The following is a 26,257-nucleotide window of genomic DNA, read 5'->3' as shown; positions in this document are numbered from 1 at the left end:
AACGGCTTTGCTTTCTGTTGGCACCTCTGAGCACTCTGACATAAATGAGGAATAATCCCAAGGTATTTAAAGCTGCTTGGGAGAAAAAGAAAAAAAAAAAGGCTGACAGGGACAAGATAGTAATTAAAAAAAAAAAAACCAAAAAAACCCCAAAAAACCAATTCTGAGGCAGAAATGTAGATTTCATAGCTTGGAACAGGCAGTAGATTCCTGGGATCCTTCTATCCTGGCAGATCCCCTTTCCTCAAGGAAAGGTCTATGGTATCACCTGCCCCATTTTCACCCAACAGACCCAACTGTCTGCTGCTGTTTACCATGGGAGAGGTGTGAAACAGCACAAAGAAGATAACTCCATAAGCCCCATTCCCCCATGGTGTGAATCTTGGATCCTGAAAAAAACACATGCAAGGTTTTTTCCGCAGATAGAAAGCAGATTTCAAAACTGGAGAATCAAATTCAACCTTGCTATATTCCCAAGGAAATGGACAACCCAGGCTGGACCGAAGCTCAAGGGACTGCACGAGGCAGCTTTTTATCAATGCATTTCTGCCCATCACACCACCACACTTCAAATTAAAGGTCTGCAAAAGCCTCCACTGCATAAACCTCTATCAGGTTCCTCATACCAAACTGCAAGTGACAGAGAGATGTAAGTAGAGAGGGAGGGAGGAGAGCTAATGCACTAAGGAAATCAAATGCTGTGCACAACTGACACAAGCACTAAATATTTACCTCCATTTAAAAACTTCAGCTATTTTCCTTTTCAGTCCTATCAAATCACCTTCCTAATCATACACACTTGTTATTTCTCCCCAAGGGCATGAACTCAGCTTGTAAAACATCTACTTGAGGAAAAGCAAAGTGTTGCTGGTGTGACATGAATTGCTGTGGAAATGCTGCTCAGGGTCTGGCCCAAGGGCGAGCTCGTGCTGTGGGCTCAGGGCAATACTGCAGGCACGGGTCTGACTCTCACTCCTCCCTCCCTCTGCATTTTCTGATCAGCCCTAACCCTTCAGACCATCAGAACACACATTTCACTCATTTCCTAAAACATGAGAATTCTAATGAAAACCTCAGCTCAGCTGCTTTTACCTGAGCCTGAGATCTGCCACTTGAAATAAAGGGACTACTTTTTCAATTTCTATTACATTATTTTTGCAAGGAAATTATTTTAGCAGAGGCCAAGCAAATGCTGAACCCTTTTCAAGCTGTGAAGATCCACAGGAACTGAAGAAGTTTTCTCCCATGACTCTTGCATTGTTTTACACAAGGAAGGATGACAGGAGGTCAAAAACAATGCAGGAACAGGAGCCTTTGGCCAACTTTGTGTGCTGAGGACTAGGAAGTCCCAATACAATTTGCTCTGCATTATACACAGTAATACAGATTATTTTCAGTGTCCCAAATCCTGCTCCACCTCCTCAGGACAGTCTCTAGAGTAAGAAAAAAATTGCGTTAAAATATTTCACCCTGGCTAAAATGTTAAACCAGGCTTCCTTCCACCACTCAAAGCTCACTGAAAAAAAATAAGCCCCAACCTTGCTGCAAAGACAAAAGCCAGAAGAAAGTCTATGAATTATCTGACATCCAAGACAGAAAGAAGCTTTAAAGAAATAAACTGCTCTGTCTCAAGAATTAGACATAGAAATTAAAAGAAAAATACTTTAAAATAGTCTTGCGTAGTTTAAGTGTGACTCTGCACTAATGATGTTCTTAGAAACCTCATTAAAGAACTGCAAAGTACTATTGCTGCAGCATTAATAGCTTCATTGTTGTAGTATAAATAACTGTGTGAAATAATTCCAGATGTAATGCAGATGGAAAGGAAGAGGGTGCCTCACACCCCTTCAGAACTGTATCTTCAGATGGCTCTTTCCAGCTGAAATTTCCCATTCTGTGTCCCAGCAGTGGAGGTCTGCAGTGCCTTACACACTGGAAAAGCTAAAATGAAGCCCACAATGAATAATAGCACTTTTGTTTCAAACATTCCCATGGTTTCTTTAGAGATCTCTCTCTTCCCCTACACAGATTCTATATTTTGCTGACTTTTCCTTATATTTAAACATCAGCCAGTGAGGAATTGGCAACAATTGTGGGACAATTACTTCTTCTCATCTCCTTTTCACTGGGGGAAAAAAAATAAAAAGAGGAGAAAAAGAATTTAAAGAGATAGCCCGTGTGGTGAAGCCTAAACTGCAACCTGCACATTTTGGAAAGCATGAATCACAGTGTCATAGGATGGCCTGGATTGGAGGGGACCCTGAAGAACAGCTGCATCTATCCCCATTCAGCCCTCCCAGCATCCTCTGTGGGCATGGCCAGAGAAAAATCACCCTTCTGCTCTGGAGAGGGTCACCCTGGTTAGATGTCCCTCCTCCCTCTGCAAGTGGTCAGAGGTGATGCTTCACCTCCACAGTGCACAAGGGACTTGGATCAGCATGAAGGAAGAAGAAGGGATGAGGACAAATAGATCTGGGAGCCAGAGCAGCAGGAATGACTCACTGCACGGAAAAGAAGGAAAATCTTGGCACAGGGATCTCTGCCACCTTAGACTCTATGGGTAATCACTTGGTCCCTTTCTAATCTTTCACACAAAACTCCCTGGCACAAATTGTCTGGTTTATTCACTTTCCTAACTTATTCTCTTCCATCTTTCCTAATACCAATGAAAGCCCAAGAGTCCCAAGAAACAGCTTTGCCACTGCTTTAACATGAGCACGCTGCTTGCACACAGGAATGAGAATTTAGCCTGGAGACATAAACCCAAATATACAGCTGTGTATGGTATGCTGAAAGCTAACCCAGCACAGAGAGCTGCTTTTATGGGCAGGATTTGTTTTTCCAAATGGGATTTATTTAAAAGAAAATTGAATGGTTATAAAGAGCTCACTCTAACAATAACACAGAAAATGAATCCAGTGTTTGCTGCCGGCTTTGCTTCACAGTACAATCCAGACAGAGAAATCTTCTTTAGAGGGTCCTGGCAGCAATGACCTGCCCTGCAGAGCAACCCTTGAGGAAACAGCTGGGTAAAAACTGGGACTCTGCTAATGACTGAAATAAAGGCAGGAATTTCACTGGGGGAGGGTGCTGCAGTGACAGTGTGAGGAAGTGACTATGGGAACACCCTGCTTCAATAAACCTTTTTCATATCAATAGCATGGCAAGGCTCTAGGAGACACACAGGACTTTGCTCTCCAGGAAACTGCTGGCACATTCCCCATTTCATCATCTTCATGAGGGCTAGGACTCCTTAAGTGCACAGGTACCTTAGCTTCTCTTGGTGCTCCAGCCAGTATAAAACTTCCTCTGAACAGCTTTATTTCAATTTCCATGGTATTTCAGTAACTTCTGTGGGTCCCAGAGAAGTTTTTATCAATAAACCCCTGATACTTTATGTGTCAGCATAAGGTGTCCATAACCTGCCCCACTGAGTTCCTTAAAAAGAAGCACTCGGGACCTTTTAACCATCAGTCTCTTCAAACCCTCTTTGCTACCTGCTTTTCCCAGTGCAGGACAATGTGCTGCTGCTTCCTTTGTCCTGCTAGTCTCCTTCAGTATGAATCCAAACAGGCACTACTCCCAGTCACAGCAGTTTATTTGACTGACTGAAGAACAGAAACAAAAATGGTTCAGAGCTGTGCCAGAGAAGGCTTATACGGGATATCAAGAAGGATTTCTCTACCAAGAGGGTGATAAAACACTGGAACATGCTTCCCAGAGAGCCAATGCCCAAACCTGCCAGTGTTCTAAGAGATGCTCTCAACAATATTTTAGCTTTTGGTCAGCCCTGAATTGGTCAGGCACTTGGACTAGATTGTTGGTGTAGGTACCTTCCAATCAAAATAGCCTATTCTATTCTATTCTATTCTATTCTATTCTATTCTATTCTATTCTATTCTATTCTATTCTATTCTATTCTATTCTATTCTATTCTATTTTCTATATTCTATTCTATATCCTATCCTATCCTATCCTATCCTATCCTATCCTATCCTCTTCATTAGCCATGACCATTAATGTGTCTGATACTACTTGCTTCAGAATTCAAAATATACTTCAGTGACTAATTGGAGAGACCATCTGATGTCTTTCATCTGTGGCACATCAAAGACCTTTCTTCTCCAGTTAGGCACTGGTCTTCATTCAGTCCTGTCCAGGACAGTGAGCCATGCACTGTTGCACACATGTTTTCAAGTCACAAAGCAGAGAGGGTGCAGAGACAGCTTTTACAGCTCTTACTGGAAACCTATTAAGGTCATGATATTGAGAAAGAGCACAATATGGCCTTCATATTTTAAGCTTTGGAAATATCAACCCTGGAGCTGAAAGATTATTTATACTGGAAGCTGACTACCAGGCAGCTGCCAGGGCAGAGCTAATCAAGGGACTGACTGGTCTATTAACCCTGACATATTCCCCAGCCCATCGTCTCCCCATGGCCTTCCATGGCTGCTTCACAGATAAACCAAGAAGTTCTGATGAAACACCAGACACAACTGATTTTTTTAACCTGTCCCAACTAATTCCATGCAGGGAAGACACAGCTGGTTACTTAGCTCTTGTAGACAGAAATCTAGAAACGTGGATTAGTCCTGGGAGAACCTTTCCAGACTCTCCAAGAGCTTCATCAGCTTTTCCACCCCAGAGAAACATCAGCTTTCCACTCCTCCCCACTGATGCTCTAGTTTTAATGCAAATTAGCTCCCAGCATATGCCATCACTGCCCAAGATCTCACTCACATTTCAAGCACACTGGAGCATCCTTTCCTTCTCCTGCACTCCAAGTTCAACACTCAGCAACCATCCTGCACCTGAACTAGCAGCCTCCATCACCTCTATCTCACATTGCCAAAGCTCCATCTTTTCCCCAGCAAACCTTGAGGAAGGATATCCTGATTAAAAGAGCCTGATGCCCCATGCTAACACAAAATTTATCAGACTCCACCCTCCTTTATTTTTATTTATTTATGTATTTTTTTATACTTATTTTATTTGTATTTATTTTCACATCCATAAGTTGACTGTCCTCCTGGCCTCGAGTTGTCTTAGATTGAAGTTAAGATAGGATATTAAAAAAATTTCTTCACCACAAGGGTGGTCAAGCACTGGACCAGAGTTATTACTTGGATTCAATAATCTTTAAAGTCTTTTCCAGCCTAGACACTTCTATGACTCCAGTTTGGAAGAAAAAGAAGTCTGAGGAGCAACTCAACACTCTACAGCTTCCTGAGGAGGGGAAGTGGAGAGGGAAGAATTGGGCTCTTCTTCCAAGCTGCACCAGGGGAAGTCTAGATTGAACACTGGGAAGCATTTCTTAACCCAGAGGTTGTCCAAACACTGGAACAGGCTTTCCAGAACAGTGGGTGATGCCCTGAGCCCATTGGTGCTTGAGACATTTGGACAATGCCCTTAGCACCACACATTAACTTGGCCATCCCTGAATTCCTCAGATGACAACTGCAGGTCCCATCGAACTGAAATAACCTGTTCTATTATTTGCTATCCCATTCTGGTACAATTTGCAACGTAAAAATTAAGCAGGGTGTACGGATTATATGACAGAAGCAGATTTCTGAGACTGCTGTAGACAACTTGCAAGTTAATGTTTCTTTTACAATTACATTGGCACATTTGCTGAGAAATCCACTGTTACCCACTGCTAAGGAAAGCCTGTCAAACAGCTACCAGTGTTAAAAAGAGGAATTTCCCTTACTTAACCTTTTGAGGAACGAGAGGTTAACAGAAAAGGTAAATTGTAAATCTTTCCAATTTAGAAAGTGGGACCATTTCAGCAATATTTTCAAGGAAATCTACGGCCAGTGTGTTCCCAGAATTAAAATGGAAAACCTGACACCTTTAACAATTTCCTGCCACTGTATAGCTGTCAGCATTGCATGGATTCCATCAACCCAAAAGTTAAGTTTCAAGGTTAGGAAACCTTTGCATTCATATGCTTTTGGGTTGTTTTTGTACAGTTTTCTTCCCTCTGCAGCCCCAAGATACCTGGCTGAGGAAAGGCAGCACTGTGTGTTTTTTACGGGTTCTTCCTTTCCCCATAAAACAGGATGCAATAAAGACCTGAGCAGGGGACGTTTGGACCACTCCCATAGCTCAAATAAGTTTCCCTTCATGTCAAGTCACGAGACACAACTTTCACTGGGGCTGTGAAGAAGCAAAGTGTGGCTGCAATTAAATCCAGATGACAAAACACAAACCAGAGCCCCTTGATGATGAACACAGTCCCTCTAGGAGTACACGTGAGTCGAATATAATACTTAAGTAGAAAGTAATAACCAGTGGCACACATAGTAGAATGGTCTGCCTAAATGCAAGAACCAGGATTAAAATCCAGTTTTAAGCTCCTTGCCTTGTGTCCAGTATGCTGTGCCACCCCTCTCTCTGGGGTAATGTGCTGACCATAATTCAGATTATGGAGGACTGAGGTGAAGTTACATCGTGCTGGGTTCACACCACTCATGGATGCACACAGCTTTTACCAGCTTATCAGCCTAGATAAACTTCTTGTAAAAACTGTAATTTCTCTATTTCTTGACATGTAAATCAAAGTCAAATCAGTATCACCAAAATCACAATGAGCATTGAGAGTCATCAGCAAGGAAAAAGACCCCAATATTTTACTTCTCTTTCCTGTTTATTACAAAAGAAGAAAAAAAAAAAAAAAAAAAAATGCTGGTTTTCTTCTGAGGTGTTCTAAGGGTGTATTATCAGCTTATTTAATCACTGTGAAGATGTTCACATGCCTGTGTCTCAGCCAGAGATGCTCAGGACACCAGAACACAACAAATTATTATTTGATCACTTCTAATAACAATAGCAGTATAACATCATAAACATGACCCAAAAAGCTCTCCAAAGCACATAAATCACTGAGAGGAGAAAAGCAGAGGATCTAAGAGGAAGGGAGCTCACAGGAAAGGAAGAGACTACGAGTACAGAAGATATTTCTATGGTGTTCTTAATTATTTTACCCCCACCATCCCCTACAATATGCTGCTTTTAAATTTTCTTTTCACAACAGAAAGAGCATTTGAGACAGGAGCAGGCATTTGGTTCAGCTGTCCACTCTCAGCCCTGCAAAACCACAGGGCACTCTCTGTATTCCCACCTCCACCGTGCTGGGGAATGACATCAGCCCTGCTCCAGGGAGCTGGAGGGCCAACAAAAATAACTGTTACTGAGCAAGAGCGCTGTTGCAAGGAATATTTTTGGAACTGTACTCCACATTCCTCCGAGTCCCCTGCTTCCTAGTCCAAACATATCATGGCCTAAAAATTCCTCACATTTTCTGTGCAGTGTTTCCTTTGGGCTCGCACAATGGGGCAGTTCTTCTGCTCAGCAGCAATAGTGCTCTGGAAAGGGAAGGGAAAAAATAAAAAAAGGCTGGAGCACTAAATAACCCTAATGGCAACCACAAGGGCCACATTGTTATTTTTAGGTCAGAAAAATGATGCAGAAGGAAACAGAGTCACCTCAGAGGTACCTTCCACTGGCCTTTACTGAACAAAAGGCCAAAGAATTTGGTTATTTCTTCCATGTGGTGGTAAGGGGACTCACCTATGTTTGTGGTGAAGACACAGCTATTTAGTGGGGTTTTGCATGGAAGAAGGAGGCCAGGAGGATGTGGCATCTCCCTCTAACAGCACCTCTGGGACTGTGCAGAGGTAACATAGACCCAAAGACTCCTCATCACTGCAAGAGGCACAAACCAACAGAGGCAAGTTCTAGGTTGTGTCCAGGCTGTGCAGCTGCCATTGTTTGCCCAGAAGAAAAGGCAGGAGGGCCTCCAACATCCCACCCAAGCGACACTGTATGATCCCTTCCACTCCCACGTCTGTCTGTGTACTGCCATAAGGTCTTTTTGGAGGCCTCCTACCAGAAAATAAAGGAACTGTTCAGAATGTGAACAACTATAAATATTCCAGCCTAAGCCAAGCATTGGAAAAAAACCTCTTATTCCTTCTTCATATGCATTTCTACCAGTTTCTTTTCCCTTTCACTGGAAGCATGCCATTTTCCTTATTATCAAGATAAAAGTCATGGCTGATCTTGCAGGGAGCAGTTACAAGTACCTTCCAACCCATATTCTTCTCCAACCCTGTCACAAGCAGCATGATTTTCCCAGTCTTCATACCAATTTCTAATTGAACAGAAACAGGCTATTAAATATGTGCTTCACTAGCCAAGAGTTTCATTTTTTAGCTGCCCAGATAAGAAAAAAAAAACAGAGGAAAAAAAACTAATAGGAGGCATAAAGAGGCCACTTATTCTACCAGTGTTCTGCACAAAGTTTAGAAACTTCCTCTACCTTTTAGTACCTCTTACTCCATCAGTCCTTGATCAACTTTATCTCTTCAGACTCTAAAGTCTGGGACTTGCTTTCTGCTGTGCCCTAATCTCCCCACGCATAGTTGGGCCTGGAAGCATATGTATTTTTAAAATAATTGTATTTTTAAAGGTATTTGGATTTGCTGCATGTCCACAAACAGGCCAATTCCCATGAAACCATTTTCAAATACAGGGAAAGTAAAGCAAATTCACTCTTTGGGGTGTTATAACTGAGAGACAAGGAATAGGCTGGGGAAATCAGTATTTAAGTGGAACTAATTAGCAACAACTAAAAGCTAAATGACAATGTAACCCACAGCCCCCTTGTGGGATAGTCTAAAATGGCTGTGTATGTCTGAAACATTTCAAGGACTTTTATTATCTGTTTGGTCTACCATTTTCACAGCTCAGATAAATCAGTATTTTCTACCACAGCATGCAGCTTGGTGCCCTGCAGAATAATTCCCCAGCCATAAGTTCCAGAGATACAGAAGCACACAAAATATGATCTCTTTTACTAGGCTAATAAAAATCAGAAAGTGTACTGTATAAATTTTATAGACCTCAAAGGTCTATCTTCTATAGGAAGAAACTGGGACTCTGAGCTACTGTCGGGCACCATAACACAGAGAAAAATATTTTATCGGCTGCTTTCAAAACCCACCAGACAGAAGTCACCAGCAAAGCAAAATAACACAACCATAAACTCACCTGGATCTTTCCTCTCTGAGGAGCTCTTTGGCATTTCTGTTTCCACTTTCAGATTAACGCTCGCAGAGCCACAAGGGAAAAAGGGCCAACCAGCAAGGAAAATACTTCTGCCTCTTCGAGCCTACCCCGAGCAGGCAACTCTATACGAGGAGAATGCAAAGCGCCAGGGCTCTGCACCGCCGTGCTGAGCCCGCTCTGCGTCCTCAGAGGGGTCACGGCTCCCTCCAGCTCAGCCGCTGCGGCCGCTCAAAGGCGCCTGCTCCCTGCAGAAGGTCCTGCTGGTTCTGTAGGGTGATTCAGGGAACCTGCTTGTGATCCCTTCCTGAAATGCACCGGCCCTTGAGGTGTTACAGTGACACTGAGAGTGCTGGGGTATGTCAAGGACAGCCCTCGTGGCTGTGCTGCTCCTTGCTGAACCGGATACAAGAGATGGGAAACCCAAATGCCTCCTGAAAACTCATTGCCCAGCCAAGGTGATCTCCACCTGGGTACAGCTTCTCCACAAAGTGAGGGGAGCAGAGTGTGAAAACACAGGAGGGAAGAAAATAGAAATATTCATGCCATTTTTTTCCCCAGGGAAACCAAGGTGCTGAGCTAATGCTTCTGTAAAGCTGAATGACTGGGCAAAAGGTGGGAAGAAGAATCCCTTGACTGTCAGATTGGTTAAAGTGGGAAGATGCTGAATACTGGAGATCTGTTGCAAAGGAAGACAAGTGTATTTGTTGTGACTGGCTTCCATTTATGTAATTTGCAACTAATCTGGCAGTTGGTCTCAAATTCATTAGCTGATTTTCAATGCTTCTGACAAAGGAACAAACACAAAATCCTTCCCTGGATTTGTGGAGTGGAGGAAAACTTCTGTAACCTTGACAGGTTTGGGGGAGACAGAGAGGGAAGAAAATATTGAGATGAAGTTCCACAAGTGAGATTAACCTAAGCAATCTGAAGTATTCTGCACAGGAGAGGCAGAGTCACACAACCATCTTAGCCTAGGTTAGTGAGATGAGGAATCCATTCCCACAGTCCAGTGGAAAAAAGCAGTGGGTGTCTTCAGCCCAGCTTTAGTTCTAGTTTCAGTGCTAAAAGACAAATCAAATTGATCTGGCTCGTGACTTTGACATTTGCTCTGCTATCAGCATCAGCTCTATCTGATAGGATGACACTGCTTAAGCTGTGGTAGCCAGAGGAAATCCAATGCTAAGGAAATGGACATTCATTTAATGTTTATCTAGGATCAGCTCCACCAATGAATTCCAGATGTTGGCTTTAATTGTCGCATTCTGGTATGTTTAAGCAGCAGGAGCTCGTAAGGCCGATTTGTAAATCAATCTGGCAGACTCGAACTGAATCCCATCTCTGCCAGCTTTTCTAAGTCAGGGGATGCTCTTAAAATGTTAAGTACTTAACGTGTCTGCAATGCAAAAAGAAGGAAAGTTGTTTTTTTTAAAAAATCCATCCCCTAATGTTTTTCTTCTTTTTGCTCCTGTCCTTCATTTCCTTCCCGTAAAACTGCAAGACTTGCCATTCCCTTCAAATGAGCCCAGTGAATTTCCAGATGAGTCCTAAAGCTAAGGAAGAGGATCAGGATAAAGGTATCAGGATGCATTCCTGCAACACAGGTGGGGCACCCTGCTCATCATTCATGTACATTCCTGCTGAGTAACTCCACCAGCTTCCCACCACAGCAATGGCAACTGCATGCATGGACTACATCCAACAGCAGCGTTCCTGATATGTGAGCCTCCAGTTTTCATAAACCGGAAAAAAAATAAATTTGATTACTGCAACCTTGGGACTGTCTCAGTTCTCAGCTTCCGTTCTCCTGCTAGCTTTTATTTAATTGCTACAGCTGACAGCCAGAGGTGGCACAGAAATGGCTTTCCTATTCTGAATCCCAAAGCATCACATGAGCTCCAAGTCAGACACCAGCAATCCTTGCAATGGTTTTACTCCCAGCATGACTTCACACATCAGCTGAATGTGCTGGACTATTGTTAGAGGATTGCTTATTGCCACAGCCAACTTATCAGTCAGGCCTTGCTTACAGGAGAGAAAACTATTCTAAAAAACAGCTTTTAAGTACCATGTCCCTGCTGACTAGGGCAGTCACTATAGCCCATTAAAATTGCTTTAGAAACCCGTTTTCTCAATTTCCTTTCAAAACACCTGCTTCTGAGAAAGCACCTCGGTATTCAACACATGTGAACCCTACTTACATTTTCCCAGGAATGTGTGCTTAGTACACACATTTTTCAAGAAGTGTCACTGGATGGTTAGGTAAGGTTTCAAAAGCTTTCAGCAGTGGCAATATCCATCCCATGGAAGTTCATGGGAATTCTTCAAAAGGGGTTGACTCAGCCTCGGCTGACTGCTTTTGAAAACCTCCCCTTTATCTTCTATCTTTGATGGTCCCAGAGATAAAATGCTGAAAGTTCAGTTTACCATCCTCCTTTAACACTACAGGCCTCTAAGTGGGGTCCACTTCTCCCCTCTACAAGAACATGAAAAGCATTTCACTCATGGCCTGAGTCATCCTGTATTTGAAGAGAGGCTTGAGAAAATCAGTGGCTAAAAAATCCACCTACAATTCAGAGCAGAGACCCAAGTATCAGCAAAGATCTGGCTCTATCACCTCCCTTTAGCCATGGTTTAGCATTTGAGGCTGGAGAAAAAATCCCACTGCATTACAATGGCAAATCCCCCAAACCAGGCAGGGTGAAGTGAACAGTCTTGAAAATACCTTCCAAATCCACGGGGCCATAAACAAGCAAGGCCCAAAAGCAACGCCATCCCCAAAAGTTAAATCATTATCACTGCGCATCCTGCAGAGTGCTGGGGTGGCACCAGGTGTCATGTCACATCTGTAATGTAAAAAAGCAAGTCAGAACTCCATATGGGAATAAACAAACTGGTTATTTCTCCACAGGAAACAGGCTCCCTGTACCAAGTGTCATAAAATCTGGTACAGAGCTCCAGGGAGATAGTTGTCAATAAGAAAAGCAGTAAAATACTCTAAAAAAAGATTACAGCAGAACTAACAGGAATGACATGCAGGAAATTTGTTGACTTTTATCCCTCATGTCTGTAACTATTTTTGTGGTCTGTAGAATATGAAAAAAAAATGAATAGATTTGGCCCAAAACACAGAAGAGTGCTTTGTCCAAATACGAGGTGGGAAGGATCAAGTGAAACTTTTTTAAGAGTTTCCCCTTCAGGAGATGCCAAGGATATGACATGGCTTTGGAGGAACAGAGGTGCTGTCACAGGATCTGCAGTATTCCTTCCCTTGCTGAAGATGCTGAAGAGTGGTAAAAAATGTCACTTGTGAGCAGTGCAGTGTGCAGCCCATCCTCCTGATTAGTGTGGAGCTTTGAACACAGGCAGGGACAAAAATTCTGAAGTTAACACAGGTCAAACAAATGAATAGCAATAACCCCATACAAGGCATGACTTGTGTATTTAAGATTTCACAGGCTAATTCATAGCTGAGTATGTCTATGATGCAGCTTTTGCCTAGAACGAGGGTAAAATGTATCCAAATCACTCCTTGGGATATGAGATACACGTGAGTGCTGGAACTACTGAGGATGTTCAGTGGCCAAATTCCTCTCTCATGCAATTCCACCCATCTACTCATGAAAGATGTTGTTCTTTTGTCTGTTTATCATGGCAAGGTCTCCAGGGGCCACCACAAAATTCTCCATAATTATCCAAGGACAGAGCACCCAGAAAACAACCTCATCTTTTCTGAAGGTCACACAGGCATGTTTTTACAATCATCTTGGTCAGAGTTTCTCAGACACCTCTCTAGAGGCTCTAAAACACCACCCCAGAGGAAAGGGGTGATGGAGTCCCTACAGAGGAAGCCAGTGTGAGCAGGACACAGTTCCCACAGTCCAGAGCATGCTGAGCACCTTGCTTGCATTTTAAGCCAGACACAGACCAGCTGCTCAAAATTCACCATCAATATTTTCACTTCCCAGAAGAGAAGGCTGCTCCATCTTCCAAACCTCATTTAGGAAAGGGATTAACAAAACCACACTCAAACCAAAGCAGCTCACAATAGACCTTGGATGATACAACCCTCTTGATGCTGTTGCCACAACCTTCTCCTGGGTTGGAGTTTCTCCTGCCAAAACCCATGCCAGGGCTACCAGGAGGAGCTGCAGTGGGCTTGCAGTTGTCAGGAGACGCTGCAAACAGAGCACAAACACTGGGCTGTGCTGGGGACTGGGGAGGCGTCGTCCTTCTCCTCCATGAGATTCCTGGGATTGTTCAGCAGGGAATCCCAGCCTGCATCTGAAGTGGATCCAACTCCCCAGTTCCCTGCCAGTGACCAAGGAGGACTGGCCTCAGTTCTCCTCTCTCCTGCCAGCTGCACATGCAGCAAAGGTGAGGTGAAGATCCTTGCCTACTTCAGTGCAAAGGTCACCATAATTTGTTCCAGTTTGAAAAAAAACAAAAACAACACAAAACCAACATGCCAGGTCACACAGCTTCTCTTTAAGAAGAGAAACATTCAATATTGGACTGAAGAAAACTCAATGAAGAATTTGGTGGCAATGCTTTTTCCAAATCACAATAGTTTCACAATGGAGGATTCAATGCCAAATATTTCAAAGCCTTTTGTTGACAATCAAGCAGAAAAACTGACTCAACTCAACAGTTCAAATGACTTGACTACGTTTTTCAGAGAAACAATGAACTGGAAGAAAAAAATGCAATTAAATTCCTATGTATAATCTCAATTGTGTGATAAACAGACTTAGTGGCTTGGTTGGCATGAAGAGATCAGAAAACCCTCCATATTTTTCATTTTTTGCTCTACATCCTAACAACCTTCAGTGCGTCTGTAAGAACTTCATATACACACACAGGAACAAACACATCTGAAGCAAGATCAAAGAAAAGAAGAAAATAAGAAAAACCATCGACTGCCTTTGTTGCACTGGATCATTGCAATGGAAAATAAAATAATTTGTTTCCCTTTAATTTACATGAAATATTTTCTGTACAGGCCTGTTAATAATTTAGCTTGATATTAAACAACAGCATTGTTTTCACTGTTTGTCTCCCTATTGTTCTGCCACTTGCAGTAATTTAAAACAACCCAGAAAAATCACAGACAGATGCTTTGTGCAGAGGACAGATGTGCTGACCCACACAGCACTTTAACAGCTACGCCTGCAAAGTGTGTTTATGTTCTTTGCTTCTTGCTGCATTTTAAAAGAAAGACTTCTTTAAAACATTGACTCCAGAGCTGCAAAATACATCACGGGAGTAGAAAGTGAAGGGGTAAATTCTGTGTTATCTGATTCCTTAGTTTACTGCTTATTTCTCCCCTCTTTTCTTTGGCTGCAGTGTGAGGACAAGGTTCCATCCCGCCAGTGCAACCAGAATAAAACTGACATTTTATGAGTGGAAACAGCCCAAGGATGGTGGCTTATGCTCTTGACATCCCGACATCTCAACCTCTGAAAGCAGCAGTGGCGCTGCTTCCAGTGGCTGCAGAACACCTTAAAAAGCAGCACAAGCTGACAATGAAAATAAACCACGGTTGCAGCACTGCTGGAGTCTGGCAGCCCTTAACAAATACAGCAGCGTCTGGGTGTTAAAATACATAAATCTGTCATCATTACCAGGCTAAGGGGTCGTCATCCTAGTCTCAAAATAAAAGAACTGTGCATAATCAGTAGGGCAGGGAGTTCAGAACAAAGTACGCCTTTTACAAACTCTCAACTGCTGATAGATGGATGTTTGCAAGGGACTTAATGTCTTTAACAGGGTACGTTTAAGAAGGAGTGTAGGTTTCAGAACTCCTGGGATTAGTACTTTTTTTCTCCTCTTCTTTTCCAATTTTATTGCCAAGAAGTGTATAATGTAAATACTCAGGTCTTCTGACTATGAAACCCACATTATTATAAAGAAGGAAGAATCAAAGCCTTCTAGCACAATGATATTATTCATGAAGGAAAACACAGAACATGTTCCTCCTCTCATCGAACAAAAATAAATTGGATTTTAAAATAGGTCTATACACTAATTTTCAGCAGTTTTGTTGATTTTTATTTTCCTCTTTTCATCTCTTTCTTAATGTGGATGCCAAAGACAGCACAGGAAAGGCAGAGAACCAGACCCTACAGGAATGTAAAAACACAGCTCCTCAGCAACCATACATTTTAACAGGCTACATACCTACATGCATGGATCAAGAGGAAGCATGTGAGCAATTGGTGCTGTGTACGTGCACTTACACATAAAAAAGCAGTCTCCAAAAACAACATTCAAGCTACACATTATAAACTGATCCAACTTGGCATTGGTAATTCTATAATAAATATTCTACACTGTGCTTTAATTTACAAGTGTGCCTTTTGGGTACTGCTCAGTTAACTGATACCAAAGGGAAAATTTGGCTAAAACCCCATTTTTTGTGGTATTTACTGGGAAAACTGAGGACAACAGAGCTGTGTGGTGGCACAAGGGAATGGGGCATGGTGCTCTGGCACAGATGCCCTGGAGACACTGTGCCCATGAAGCTCAACACAGCTTCAGTGGTCCTCTGAGTCCAGTGAGGCCATGCTAAATCCTTCACTCCCAGCCTTCAGCAAGCAGCAGAGGGAGGAGAACAACTTCCAAGGAAAAACTGTCAGGAGTAGGAGAGGACAGCAGTAGCTGAAGGAAAGTTGACAGAAACTTGGAGAAGATAAGTCATCTTGGATGCTTGGCTAGGTGGTAGATATCTCAAAGCTGCTGATGCCCAGGCCTGCAATTAGCTTGATGGCTTCTCATTACTTGGGGTGCTAGTAATTAAAAGACTCCTAACTACTATTCCGCAGTCACAGCAAACCTTGCCTGGGAATCCAGACCACCTCTGGAAAGCCTGCCTTCCACACATACTGATCACCTGCTTGGAGCAGGGACTGCCTTGGCTTCACCCACAAACTATTTCTCAGCATTGTGGATATGCAGATGTGGACAAATCTCTGCCTGAGCACAACAGGATTGCACTGTCAACAGAGAAATCCTGCCCACTGCCCATATGGAGGATTGCACCATGACAGCTCTGATTAATACAGTCAGAGGCAAGAGATGTTTTTAGCCTCAGACAAACTGACGAGAAAAACCCAACAGGAACACCACAAACTCGCTGGGATCAGAGCCTCCTTCTATTAATATCGTTTAACAGAAGGAAGCCATAAATTGCTCAGATCAAACACGGTTTTAATGTCAGCCTGCCTGGTATTGTGTGTTGCTTTCATTCCCAAACAATATTCATGCAGCAAGCAGAGCTGCAGCTTGCTATTTGCACGGGTGTAGCAGCCACTACACACTCCAAAGCATCTGCAAAGGATTGTGGGCTAAATGCATCCATATGTCCTGCATGCCTGGGATTTACACAGGCTGCAGCTCTGGTTTGCCACAGTCTGCCACAGGATGGAGTATGGGGGGAAATTATATATCCATACATATATGTATGAATTTCATGCTTACATCCATGGAAAAAAAATCTTTTCATTTCCTTTAAATTGTGAACAGGTGTTGTCACCTTCTTAACTTGGCTTCTATGTTACAGCTTCATGAAGGGGAAAAAGAGATCTACCCGAAACAGCGAGGCTTTTGTCAGCCAGAACATGATGTATTGATAAGCATACTATAAAGTTTGTTATAAAATCAAATGAAACTAATAAAACCAAACAAAGATCTTGTAAAAACTGTGGACATTATACAGCATTAGCACTGAGCTACATTATGGATCTGGACTTGGAAGAAACAAAACTGCTGCCCAGTTGTGGTATTTTCCAGCTTTTTACACCCATTCACCAGGACCATCAGTCAAACCACTCAGTGTTACATTTTTGATCAGTCATTTTTAGGATAGTTACAGCCAATACTGGCACTCACATCATCACCTCTTTATGGAGGAAGCTTTTCAAGAACAAATTGTTATGAGCTATTGTGACATCAGTCTAGTGCAGCACTCATCAAAATGATGAAAACTAGTGAAATTGTTTCCCTGTAGCAATCCAACAATAGTCACACCTTTCATTTTGGCATATTTCTTTATCCTCCTCTCCTCTCCCAGGACAGCAGACATTTTGCAGGACTCAACATGCTGTATATATTGGACAGGGAGTTCACTGGACTCTGAATAGGATCTCTCAAATGAGGAGGAAGTGGAGAACCCCTGAAATTCAGGGAGTAGGAACACCGTTTTTAGATTTCTTTTCACATGCTTGTGCTGTCCCTGAGCACTACCAAGCTCGGTCAAGGGTGTGTGTCTTTATGCTAATAAACACTGAGAAGGAAGAGCCCTTGCTTGGGTGAGGGCATCATTAGTCAACAATGAGTCATTTCCAGTGGAAAAGGAGCTTCACTTCCAAGGGAACAGCTTTTAGCTTTGAGTTTGCAGCAAAACATGAAAATACTGACTCCTCTACTCACTGGCATCCCTTCATGCTCATTTCCAGTCTCTTCCCACAGGCTGGCATGCAGGACTCCCTCACCTGGCAACACCAGGAAGGCAGCTCTTGTCAAGAAGCAAACCCCTACCTACACCTCCATGGAGGGTGACACGGTGGGTGACACCACACATTGACAAGAAGTCCTTGTGCAATGATTCCAATGGCTGGGTCTTGGGAAGGATCCCCTTTTCTGCCCAGCTCCCAAAGGCCCAAACAAACCTGATCTTTAATTAGCAACACAACTATTACTAAGCATCGGTGGCTATGGCCAGATCCTCATCTGGTGTTAATCACCCTGCGTGTGCACAGGAGGCCACCAACGTAGATCCAGCTGCTGGACTGGGGCCTTAACAAACTAAACATGAACTTTGTTACTGTTTATTGTGACAAGGAACTCTTCATTTCCATATAATGACTGACTAATCATCATTAGCCATGATTATGTGCCCTGTGATTGTGTTAATGGTCCCACACTGGATGGACTGCCCCTCGCACTTCATGTTGAAGTAAATGCAGTAAAGACACTTTGCTAACCCTATACCATGATCAGCACAGGCTATACCCCCTTGTTCTCACATGCAACAACTGCAGATTTTCTCCCTCTATTTTTGAAGTGTTGACTCATTTCAATTTTTGCTTAGCAGACCCTTGGTGCACACATTGCTGACTCAGTGTTGATTCACATCTTCTTGCTGAGCACATCTCTCTCTGCTCCCCAGAGCTTCTTAAGAGGCCAAAATCCAAACATAAATGAATTTGTCATGCTTTTCCAAGATGGCTGGTGGCACCTGACTCTGGGCTAGAAATGTTTTCTCAGCTTTTGCACTGTAAATGAGTTCTGAGACACGGATTGATGACTTCATTGCAGAAGTGTAATGCAAACCATGTTTTACTGTACTTGATTTTTTTTTTCACACAGTATTTTCTACTACTACAAGCAGAAAAAGAATATAAGAATAAATATCCATTCAGACAAGGCCATGAATTTTTTCAAGATACTTACACTGACTGTTTAAACAAAAAATGGTTATTTTAATGCAGATTTTTCACACATGCCTGTTATCAAAGAGCTGTCTTTGGACAAGCTGTAAAAAAGCATAAAATAGCAGCTGGCTCAGCAGGAAAGCACTACTTTAAAGATAAATCATCTGATGTCAGGGCAGATTCTTGAAGCAATCAATTGTAATAGACAGACAGCAGACATTTAACAGCAAATTTGATTTGTCTGAAAGTGAGATGTAGCTCAAATTCTGAACAGCCCATCAGTGGTTTAAGACAACAAGCTGCACTCTGCCTTCTGTTCTCTGCATCAAGACTTTATTACTCCACAGTCCAAATGGGGCCAAGTGGCTGTGTGCCTCAGAGGGCCAGGCACCAGAGGGGGATATGAATTGGATAGATGATGGATTCTTCACCAAAATATTCCTAAAAATAAAATCAATTAAAAAATCCAAAGAACACAATAAACAACTGCAGCAGTCAGGGACATAAGGCAAAAAAAAAAAAAAAAGAAATTCAGGAGATGTTGTTTCTTGGACTTAGATGTTGATTATTTTTTGTGCTGAGATGCACCCAAGCAAGATGTGTCCTTGGCAGTTTCCAAACACCAAGTGAAGCAAGAAGGTGACAGCCCCAAACCCTGCTCTTGCTGCTGTCTGGTTGTTTTCTTTCCTTTGCTACAGAAAGCAGTAAGAAACATGGATGCAGATGTGAAAATAGAGACGGTTTGATCTTTCATCACCTGGTTGAGCAACTGATGCAAGAAGTATTTACTGGCAGCACCTGTAGCAATAGCCCCACATGTTGTAATGCTGGCACACCTTGCAGGATTTGGTCCACAACACCTCTGCAAGTGAAAAGTCCTCTGTGTTGTGTATTAGTGAAAGAAGTCATTATGTTACAGCATAAATATTTACCTATAGTCCTTCCTACAGCTGTTCACAAACAATATTCCCTTCAGAGAATGTCCAGACTTCTGGAGCTCAGGATAATGTTTATTATTGCAGAGAGAGCAGTAATGGAGGTCCTCCAGCACTTCCATGTTAGAATACTTTGTTTTCTCAGTTATTTTTAAGTCAGTAAAAGCTCACCCACTTGGGCTAAGATTTCCCAGGGAGGGCTGCAGTGTGGCTCCATGTGTGCAAACTCCGTTTCTCCAAGCTGGCCACAGTTCGACAGAGGCTTCAGTTACACCACCACCTGCTATTTTTTTTCTGCAGAACATGCCTCCTTTCAGCACACAAGGTGGACAGTTTTCAAATAAGGAGTAGCTATTCAGCACTTTCTTTCTTCCTCTTTGGACTTCAGTTTCTTTTTAGAGCACACTGGCAAGGAATTTTTTAATTATGCAGTAAAGAAACCGCAGGTTTCAACCAACCATCTATAAATTAAATAAAGTTACTTTTCACACCCTTAGAATTAATTCAGCTGAGGGAAAAAAAAGATAAGATTTCATGGGCATCATTTTAAATATAATTTTTGGGGAAGGTACAGCACATTTGTTTTGATGAGCCGCACATAATTCTCCAAAATAAGGAACCATTGTACTTAATAACTGCAATGTAATTAAATACTGATTAAAGTTCCTCTTCCAGCATTTGTAAAGCCGTCTGCAGTGTAATTGGCATCCCAAATCTTGTGGTGAGCCACAAAAACTATTAAGGATAACTAAGAGAGGAAATTGTAGTTTTGACTTATATTGGTAATCTGCTTTTACTGGCTTACATTTCATGCAGGGCTGTATTAGAGCAGGATTCCTTGGATCTCTGGGATCCAGGCCCTGCAGTCTGAGAAGATGGGGAAATAAGCAGGGCAGAAACCAATTGCTACCATCTGGGTTGGCAAAGCCTTTGTTGGAGAATGAAGATCAAAACCCTAGAATGAGAGAAGACTCACTTCCAAAAGAGCAGCTAGGAAGATGCAAGATTAGGAGGAAAAGATTTTAGTATGTGCTATGAAGGAGGAATAGTCTTTTAGGAAGGGATTTAAGGGGCTTAGACTCAACTCTGAGCCTCAGCTCCTATTTTATGTGGTCTTGGCCTAATCACCTGGTCTCTCTTTATCTCAGCTACCATCTGTAAAATCACTGTAATCCGTCTCATCTGCACTCTCAGACCGAGAGGTTCTCCAGCCAGGCAAGCTGTAGTTTTGTCTACCAGACATGCAGAGGCACACCTAAATCTGCTCTGTCCGTGCACTGAGCTGGCTGGCTGCAAGCAAGATCTGTCCTGAATCCACAAAGGGACATTCAAACAGTCTTACAGCTGAATTATTACATCTCACAGAGTCCAGCCAGGGAGCTCATCTCTGCCACGTCTGCTGGACCTCCACCAGTTCTGGAGGATCCACTAAACCTTTTATTCCTTTGTACAATGTCCCAAAATTTTGCTGGTTTTCTATATAATGTTATGGAATACAGTGGCTAGTAGAAGCTGAGATTAGTAAGAGTTACACAGCACTGAAAGCAGGCAAAGAGGTTGGATACCACTGAATTTAGTCACAGCTCTCTGTAGGATTTGGGTAAACCATCACCTTATTCTGCTGCAGTCTCTATGTAAATAACACAGGAGTGACAGCTCCTCACTTGCCAGTGGTGTGGCAGAGCTCAGTTACAGTTATACAGAATAACTCCAAAACCTTTCAATAAACTACTGAATATTTTCCAGATATTACTGATTAAATTTCCAGAATGCTCTCATGTCAATATAAATTATATTTGTTGAAGTCCTAGTGTTTCATGAATCATTTAATGCTATTCTAGATCTAATATCTTAACCACCTTGTCCGTGTCTGACACCTGTGTGGTTTTACATGTTTGGTGTTAGCAGTAAAGCTGGAATAAGAGGGGGTTTTGTCCTTTGAAGGAGTGGGAAAATAGAGAAGCCATATGGTTCAAAAAAGCCTAATCAAGTTTGTGCTTTCCAGAGCACAAACAAAACAGCTCCATCAATTTGATCTTCGTCGTCAAAACTGACATGCAGTTGGTTTTAAAACACTGCCTCCTTCTCAAAAACCAACAAGGGATTGATTTTCTCTCAACCACAAGTATTTTCACCAAGATGAACACGAGCATCTGGTCATTGCATTAAATGTCTGGGTCCTTTGAAAGAGTAAGTCAGTGATACCTTGTGTTTACTTGCAGAGCTTGACAAGAAAGACACAAGGGGAACATTTGTTTTCAGGGGAAACCGCCCAGTGAAAAGCAATCGGTTTGAAACGCTACATGAACACAACTGTACCACTAGAGACAGGGGACGTATGTAATCCATCAAAAATGGTCTGAGCAACAAGAATGCACAAGGGCACACTGTGAGACGAGGAAAGAAGGTGCAAAATTGTGTAAGAAGTACTGGGTTTAGTCAGTATTTACAAGGATGTGTGGAAGTGAATGATACCTCAGCCTGTATGTCTGACACAGGTTTAGGGTAAAGTTACCCTTTTCTTGGCACTTGGGGATCAATATTTGTTTGTATAGGGCTCAATCTCACACCCACAGAGGCCAGTGGGAGCTTACCACTTCCTTCCATAGACAGATACCTGATGAGGCTCTAAATAAATAGTGTTTGTGCCCAGGATTTTTCAGTGCCAAATATAATGAACACTATTGTTCTTAACACAATTATATTTGATAACCCAATTTCCTTGAGCAACTGAATGGGAGTTTTTGACCCAATCTTTCCTGAATTCTAGTCCAACTTTTATCCTTTGCCTCCTGGCTTTTTGCTTTTATTTGCTACCAAGAGTAGGCAGAGCCTTTTTAGACTTAGAGATACCTTGATGCCTCTGCCCTGGAATAATGGGATCTGGCTTGAGCTCTATAGAAGATACAGGATGACAGAGGAGATCAAGGACTTTGGTAACCTCCAAACACTGCAAAAGCACAAGCTGGACTGAAGCAGTCTTCTACAGCATTCCTTTCTCCACTACAGAGTCTGGAAAGCACATACTAAAGGAGTCTGTATGGACATGACTCTGTAAGACTATTTCCACTTCACCCTGTTTGTTCAGCATAGCAAAGAGAAATGGATGAATGTGATTAAGAAAGAGGTGAACAAGGAAAACCAAATCCTCAAACTACAAAACTGTAAGATGACTTTCGCAGCTCTATCCCACTGATGCTACAGGAGACACCAGAGGGTTTCCCTCACAGAAGCATCTCTTTCCAGATAAGATATTCACATTCTGGTCCCTTTCTTACACTGGTTGTGCAGCGAAGTGCATTCTCCAAGAATCACCCTGTTATCGGGTGATAATCCTCCATCAAGCAGCACCAAGTGTCTGCTATATGCCCTGAGTCCACAGCAGCTTCCCCTCCTGCTGCAAACAGGAAAAAGGAGAAGTAGAACAAAACCAGGCCAAGAGCCAACCAAGCAGGCAGCTGGAAACTGCCCTAAACTCTGTCCTCACTTCCACCTTCACAGAGAAACAGAACTTTGTAGACCAGATGCTCAGGATGCTGATCAGGCAAAAGGTGAGCAAGATATCTGATCTCACCCCTGCTTTGTAACCCTTCCCTTCACTCCCTCGGCATCCTCTAGCGCACTGATTTTTACCCAGCTCTTTTTCTTCTCCCAGCCAAGCACCAATGAGCACATTTCTGTGGCAGCCTCTGCAGAGGAATCTCCGATTAGCCAGAGAAATGTCTTTGGGAGCCTTTGGGAATGCTCAGCCCAGCAAGTGGCCCCAAAATCTCACTGCTGGGCCAAGCAAGCCTTTTGAAAACGGTCAAAAGCATTGTCAGTGAAACCCATGGCCACTGAAACAGTGCCTGAAGCTTTTTTAATCCTGCCTTCATCAAGAAGATTTCTCAAGAGCCGAGCATCTCGCCAGCTCAGAGCTTTGTTTCAACCCAAATATTATTATTCCTGCAGACACCATGCTTTGCAACTGCTCAGCACATGGATCTCCCCGCTGTGCGTTTTCATACGGGTGCTCCAACATTTGTTTTGAGAGGTATCCTGTTCCAACAGCAAACATAAAGATCAGTGTGACCTCTCCTTATCACACAGCTTTTCCTGTGTGGAATTCATTGTGATCTGGACCCCAGTGGCTATTTCATCATTTCTGTTTATGTGTAACCTTTGGCACTCCGCAATCTTATCTGCCTGCAGCCGGCTGCAGCAGAAGATGCGCGGCAGCACAGCCAGCTCTGGCAATCCTCAAACACTGCAAGGGGCCAGCTAAGAGTGGAGTCAGTGAATGATTGGCAAAGCAAATCTGCAGTCAGTGACAGCTACGTGGAAATCAGCTCTCTCTGTCGCCCCAGAGGAGGTTATGGCTTTGCTGCAGCTCTACTCACCGATGACGATGAGGGTGTAGTTCACGTTGGTGCTGCCGAAGCCATTGGTGGCTTTGCAGATGTAGGTCCCTGCATCTTCACTCTCCACCTCTTTGATTTTCAGCCCTTGCTGGAGGATTCGGAACCTCGTCCAGCCGCTGTGGATAGTCCGTCCGTCCTTCATCCACATGGTGAGGGGTGGGGGGTCGCCTTCCACCGGGCACAGGAGCTTGATGGTCCTGCCCAGCCTCACGGACTGGCGGTGAATCACTTTATCAGCGATCCTTGGGGGGCCTAGGAGAGAGCAGAGACAGGAAAAGATGTTATGACTTTTGCCAGTGACACAGCACTGATTCAAAGCCAAGTCATCAATCTGGCCATTACACTGACTGCTATACAGAATAAAACGTTGCTTACCAAAAATCACTCACAACCAAGGCCAAAAATGTTGGCAATTACAGAGGGATACAGCAAGACCTGAAGCTGTAGCCTTGCCATCAGCAGCTCACACTAACCCACCAGGGAAGCTTGGTTCTGAGGCTCTATTGCTTTTCCACAATTTCCAGCAGTTTCCTGTCACAAGAAGGAGCCCAACAGACAAACTGTTCTGATGTATTTAGTAACAAAACTAGTTGTTTTAAAGTTAACACCTATACTGAAGGCAAAATTAGTAACAGGAGTGGTACTTACAACAAAACACTGCCCCACACCCACCAAATGTTTTAATTCTTTCATGTTGTATGCACAGTAATTCCCTTTAATAGTCACCATAAGGGCTTTATCTGAGACACATAAGCCTTGCACAGAACATTCATTGGGTAGTGCTTCAGTGAAAGATACGGCTTAGCCTGACACGTTAACACTGCTTATAGTCCAAAAGAGGATATTTTTATTAATCTCCTTAGCAACCCTGCCGGTTTGACCCACCTGACAAATATTTGCTCTTTGTAAAAGGTGATAATTTCATACAAAGGAAAGTGTCCCTGGAATGTCAGAGTAAAAACACTGTTTGCCACATGATAACAGGATGCACTTGGACAGGCCAACAATCAGGAAAAAAGAAGTGATAAAGACTCCAGCAGTGGGAATGGTCTCATAGCTGAATTCCAACTGAAATTCCTTCCCAAGGCTCTGAAAAGTTGAGTTTTTTTTCCTGCATCAGCCTTTTCTGCCTTTTCATTAATTGCACAAGTTGTCTACACAGATTGCAATAGCAGTGCTCTTCCCAGAATAGTCTATTAATGGGTGTGATAATAAGTGCCCCGCTCTTGCACAAGGACGAAATGTTTTGCTAAGGATTGCTGATGCTGAGTTGCACCCAAAATCCACAAGATGTTTGTGGGATTTGGAACTGTTCCCTCATATTTTACTCCTGTTCCTAGTGTTTTGAAGGATTGGACCCACAGGGGATAAACTACAGGGCTCGTATTTGCACTTCCTCATGACTAATTCCTATTATTTAAAAGTCTGCCTGATTTTTCCTCAGCATGACTAAGGCAGTACATACAGTACAGCTCCTGAATGACTCCAGAGCTGCAGTTACAGTTACTCATGTTGAATCACACCCATGAGTTTTGCAGCTTTGCTGGTGAAAAGAAACGCTGCTCAAGCTGAGAACAGAGTGGTGAACTAGCTTGAAACTTATTAAAGAGTTTAACTAAGAGGCTGGTTAAATCAATGGGTCTTAGACACACTCAGATTCTGATGAACTTCTAATGACCCGAAGTAAGGACCTTGAGAGCACTTATTCTGAAAAAGTCAGAGATAACAAAGATAACAAAGAAGGCAAAGATAACACCCACCCCTTCATATCTTCTGCAGTCACCTGTGGGACAGCATCTCAGAGGTGATCATATCCTCCCATACTCCAAGGGAACTGGCAAATACACCATGAGAAATACTGCCTGTCCAGGTGTTTTTAAGAATTCCAAACCACCCTTCTATTCTTCACCTTGTGAGATTTCCAACCATCTCTGTGGATGGAGAGATAACCCCAAGACCTTTTGAATACTGGTCTGACACAAATTGCGTTGTGAAATATTTTGAAGTGAAAATCTAAGGAAAACGAAGAGGGGCTGTGCGTGTTGGCTTTGATAAGGTAGAATTCACAAACACTGAGTGAAATCCAGCCTGAAATTTGGCTACACTTCCCTACATGATGCCCTCACTCACTGCAAAGGAGCTGAAATGCCCAGACAAGTCCACAGACTTGATGAAATTCTGGGTTGGCCCTTGGAGAGGTTCTTTCTGACCCACAGCCCTATCAAATCAAGCCAAACTTTAAGAGTAGTTTCACTGCGACCTGCTTGTGAGCCAGGATACCACTTCATGCATATTCAAATGACAAAAACAGATCTATAATTAGTACTGGGGAAAAAATGTTTGGTGCAGGGCAAGCAGGGACAGTGGAGAGAGAGCACCCTCCTCCCAACTTGTAAGTCTGCTGTAGGCTCCT

At 42.9% G+C, this 26,257-nt stretch overlaps 1 protein-coding gene across 6 annotated transcripts in view; it reads right to left on the bottom strand.

Moving 5' to 3' along the window:
• FGFRL1 (fibroblast growth factor receptor like 1) overlaps window positions 1-26,257 on the bottom strand; it is a 168,191-nt gene that overhangs the window by 62,779 nt on the left and 79,155 nt on the right. For all 6 annotated transcript variants that reach the window (XM_086888654.1, XM_086888655.1, XM_086888658.1 and 3 more), the window contains exon 3: window positions 23,824-24,096. In XM_086888654.1, the coding sequence (XP_086744780.1) occupies window positions 23,824-24,096 (273 nt within the window). The remainder of the gene's footprint in view (window positions 1-23,823; window positions 24,097-26,257) is intronic.

This window comes from Cyanistes caeruleus, chromosome 5 (assembly GCF_971803275.1).
Source record: "Cyanistes caeruleus chromosome 5, bCyaCae1.hap1.1, whole genome shotgun sequence".
NCBI lineage: Eukaryota > Metazoa > Chordata > Aves > Passeriformes > Paridae > Cyanistes > Cyanistes caeruleus.
The sequence above is the reverse complement of the archived record's forward strand: the minus strand, read 5'-3'. Positions and strand labels throughout refer to the sequence as shown.